The following is a 3,933-nucleotide window of genomic DNA, read 5'->3' on the forward strand; positions in this document are numbered from 1 at the left end:
CTGGTTATTGTGTCAGCCCCCACCCCCCTCGGGAAGAATTAGCCACCTCCCCAGGGACAGTGTTCCAGGAGGAACAGGCCACAGCCACCACTTCCTACCTTTCTGCGGTGGATAAGGACACAGCTGCACTGGCTCCTGACCCCAAAGGATAGAAAACATCACAATGAGTACCTGTGACATGTATAAATAAGTGATACTTATTTATATGAAGAAATACTAAATACTAATAGTGAACAGGGAAAGCGACCACTGTGTGACATCACAAGGACAAAAATATTTGTCAAAGCAACCCCTCTCTGCCTCTCTTCCTTACAAATTCCCTGTGGAAGAAGCTGGTACAGTGCTGTCAGCCTGGGAAATTAAAAACCTAAACTGAACACAAGCTATGGTGCTCCCCAATCTTTCAGCACTGCTGGTGGCTGCTCAGCAGCATTCCAGGGGTAAAAATGGTTAGCAAGTTAGTTAGTTACTCTAGCACATGTTACACCACATGCCCAAGGCCCAGTCTTGAAGTATGTAAGCAAATACATCTAACATGAGCAGATGAGCATGGATTGCAGCAACAACTTTATTTAAATCTCACAACAAAAAGGAACAGGGTTCAACACACATTAGTTAAAAAAAAAAAACAGCACTAATCCAAATTAGGCAAACCCAGGCCTAAGCACTGCCCGCTACTGGGAACCATACAACCAAAAACCATCTACTTACTTTCTTGCTCATCAGTGCACTGATATTCTTTGATGGAAGTTATGTTTAACAAGTATGCCCTTAAACAGTATCAACCAAGAAGTTTAGTTCATTCCAGTTACAAATTGGTAGTTGTAAAACAATTTACTCACATTATGTTGTAAGGAAGTTACAGGACTAAGAAAAAGCACCTCAGTAGGACAGTCCAGTGCAAGTCACACAGCCCTCACAACAGCATTCCAGCTCAAAGCCATCCCTTTTTATGGAGAGCATTCCCTAGCTCATAAATGTGTTCCTGGAGCTGTGATAAGATACAGAAATCATTTTGCCCTCAATTTGATAGTCAAGAAAAACAAGGAAGCAACAACTGCATTTTGAAACTTGACAGCTTGAATGCTGAAAATAATTGTAAGGCTTCCCTAAAACATAAGAACAACAGCTAAGCTCTTGTGAAGAATCCCAGATATATTAGGTAAGTATTAAAAAATACCAAATAGTGTAATTTTTATAGGAAGCAGATATGCAAGATGCTGACTGCTATCTCAAGCTTCTTCCTGCTACCATGAAAAGCTGCCACAACTGCCCATGCTCATTATCCCATGTACAAGTCGCTTCAGAACAAAACCAAACCTAAACCAGATCCCAGACAATTTCCCATGCCCTAGAAAGGAACTACAATATCTTTTTTAGCTGCTAACTTCAAAGATAGTAGAGTCTGTCTGAAAGCAACAGGTTTGGTTCTCTGTGAATACTCTGACCGACAAGAAAAGCCAGTTTATGAGCATACTGGCAGGGAGCAGGTACTCTGATAACACCCTGCAGAGAGAAAAAAGAAAAAGAAAAAAGGAATTACTTTCAATTCATTTAAATAAGCAAACGTTCAGTGTAGCAGAGTCCTGGAGTTCAACAGTCTGTACATGTAAAACGTGTATTCCTTCTAGAGCATGCCCATTTGTGAGAAAAACATTATATATGCTGAGCATGTTAAAGAAATCTGCTTCACAGAAGAAGAGGTGCCAAAATTTCCCAACTGCATTCCCCTCCTCACTCCAAAAAAGCCTCTCACACAGGTTTATATTTGACACTGAAGGTGGGACACATGTAAGTCACATGCAGTATTTCTGATCACTGAACTAGCAGATCTAAAGCACATCTCAGGCATAAGCCAATTGTGAGCTGATCTGGGTGTGCAACAGAAGAAGCCTCAAGGGAAATGGAAGAACATGGTTCCATCTCCATAGAAAGAACTAAGTATTTCTGCAGGTAAGAAAAAAATCATTTCAGTTTTGCTTTTGACAGAAAATTTGTAAATAATACTTAAACCACGTATTTTCTAGTAAGAATAAAGATTACTTTAATCTTCAGACTTCACTATTCGAGGTCAAGAGGCTTTTCACCTGCAGGCTTTTAGGATCTGCATGGGTGTTTTAAGGATGCCTTTTTCTACCTTCTTTGGGTTGTTACTGCACAATGATGTGCAATCTTAGAAGAAAAACATCATTTCCCAGAGGAAATACTTACCGACCAGTTATAGTACATGTGGCAGAGCTTGTAGGTTAAACGTTGTATATGATCAGGTTTCAGTTTGCTAGTGTCATAAATTACATTATAATGAGTGGGTGCAACACAGCCATTTCTCACTGCCTGACTCACAATGTAGAAATCATACCTGTAATACAAGAAATAAAACCCCACAGGTCTGGTACCGAACTAACTGCTTTGCATGGATTTGTTTTACTTATTTTCTTCAAGTCACTTTATGCATATTGACTAAACTCCAAAAATATTCCTATCCTTTGATCACAAAAATCAGCTTCCCCTACTTCTGAAAGGCCAAGAGATATGGAAATAATCTTATGCTATGGAGCAAGTCTTAGGACCACGGAGATCTTCACCACTCTTCATAGACAAGTTTTCCTCCCAGTAACCACCCCGTGCAGGTACTTAGCTTCTGCTCCTCATTTACTCTAGCACCCCAAGCCTTGTTTGTCACCTATCACAACGCTTGCAACACATGCAGCAAGCTGGGAAAATGAAAAGACCAAACATCTATCAAACAGCACACTGCTGCACACGACTGCACTGGTCCCTACACACTGCAGCATCCCCTGACCCAGTCAAACTTTTCACTACACACTGAACAAGGTTTGCATTTCCCAAGCACCTGACCCTACTGCCTGGAGCAGGACTTGCAAAAACCTTCAATGCTAACAGCAAGCCGGTGTGCATGTTTCACCTACATGCATACTTGTGTGATTCCAAGTTGACTTCCCAACTACCAAAGAATACTTCCAACACTTGAGCACAAAATGCACCCTTTCAAAGTAGCCAAATTTATACAAGTGTCAAAACTTCAGCCACACAGAAATTAACTTAAGGACACTTGGGCAATCCTATCAACAGGTACTTACTCTGTACTATACCTTTAAAAATAAACACCAGAAAGTGAAACTCACACACACTTCCGTAAAGAGTACATGATAGTGCAACGCATACAAATCCTGCATGCTGGAAACCATGAAGTGTTTCATAATGAAATCTTAAGCTTGTCCGTTTCCTTCATCTACACAGTCACTGTGATTACCAAAAGATAGAAGTATGGAAAGCACTAGTCTACATGATCCCCCAGTCAATTTAATATCAGATACATTTCCTTTATTATCAGGTTGCCAGCAAACAGAAATGTTACTTCTATGAACTCACCATTCTGGTCTGGTAACCTCCACATCAACAACAGTACCAGGGGGTGGGTTTCTAAGTGCTCCCACACTCTCTGCAAAGAACCTGGTATTCACTCGTTTCTTCACAACTATCACAGTAAGTCTTGGACTAAAATAAGTGAAAATAAAAATAAAACCCACAAAATTATGATAAAAAACTGCACTAAGATTATTCCAGGAGCAGATTCTTTAGACCTTCAAATTACAAACAAGCTTAAAGTTCTCCAGGGCATTAATTTCACATGCAAGTCTTCACTAATTCATTGATTTAGATTAAATAGGATGTTCATACTTTAGATTTTTAGTTTCACGTGTAACTTTGATACTATTACTCACCAACCCAGCTTATATTTAACCTCATAGGGAGACACAAAACTGACCAAAAAGGGATCTTCTGACTACAGATCTGATTTCTACTCTCTCTCCCTCAATTTTCATAGAAGAGACTATACGTTTTAACAGTGGGTTTGGTAAAGAGCAAGCCATTACAGAAGCCAAACAGAAGCAGTAAGCACTTCAATTC

The 3,933-nt window shown here is 39.9% G+C and overlaps 1 protein-coding gene across 2 annotated transcripts in view; it reads right to left on the minus strand.

Annotated features, from left to right (window-relative positions):
• Positions 1 to 1,389: 1,389 nt before the first annotated feature.
• Positions 1,390 to 3,933, minus strand: part of PIWIL1 (piwi-like RNA-mediated gene silencing 1) — a 16,436-nt gene continuing 13,892 nt past the window's right edge. For both annotated transcript variants that reach the window (XM_010022784.1, XM_010022785.1), the window contains exons 19-21: positions 3,394 to 3,519; positions 2,212 to 2,359; positions 1,390 to 1,506 (exon numbers count right to left, since the gene is read on the minus strand). In XM_010022784.1, coding sequence (XP_010021086.1) covers positions 1,390 to 1,506; positions 2,212 to 2,359; positions 3,394 to 3,519 — 391 coding nt within the window. The remainder of the gene's footprint in view (positions 1,507 to 2,211; positions 2,360 to 3,393; positions 3,520 to 3,933) is intronic.

The sequence above is a fragment of the Nestor notabilis genome, unplaced genomic scaffold (genome assembly GCF_000696875.1).
Source record: "Nestor notabilis isolate BGI_N333 unplaced genomic scaffold, ASM69687v1 scaffold17599, whole genome shotgun sequence".
NCBI lineage: Eukaryota > Metazoa > Chordata > Aves > Psittaciformes > Psittacidae > Nestor > Nestor notabilis.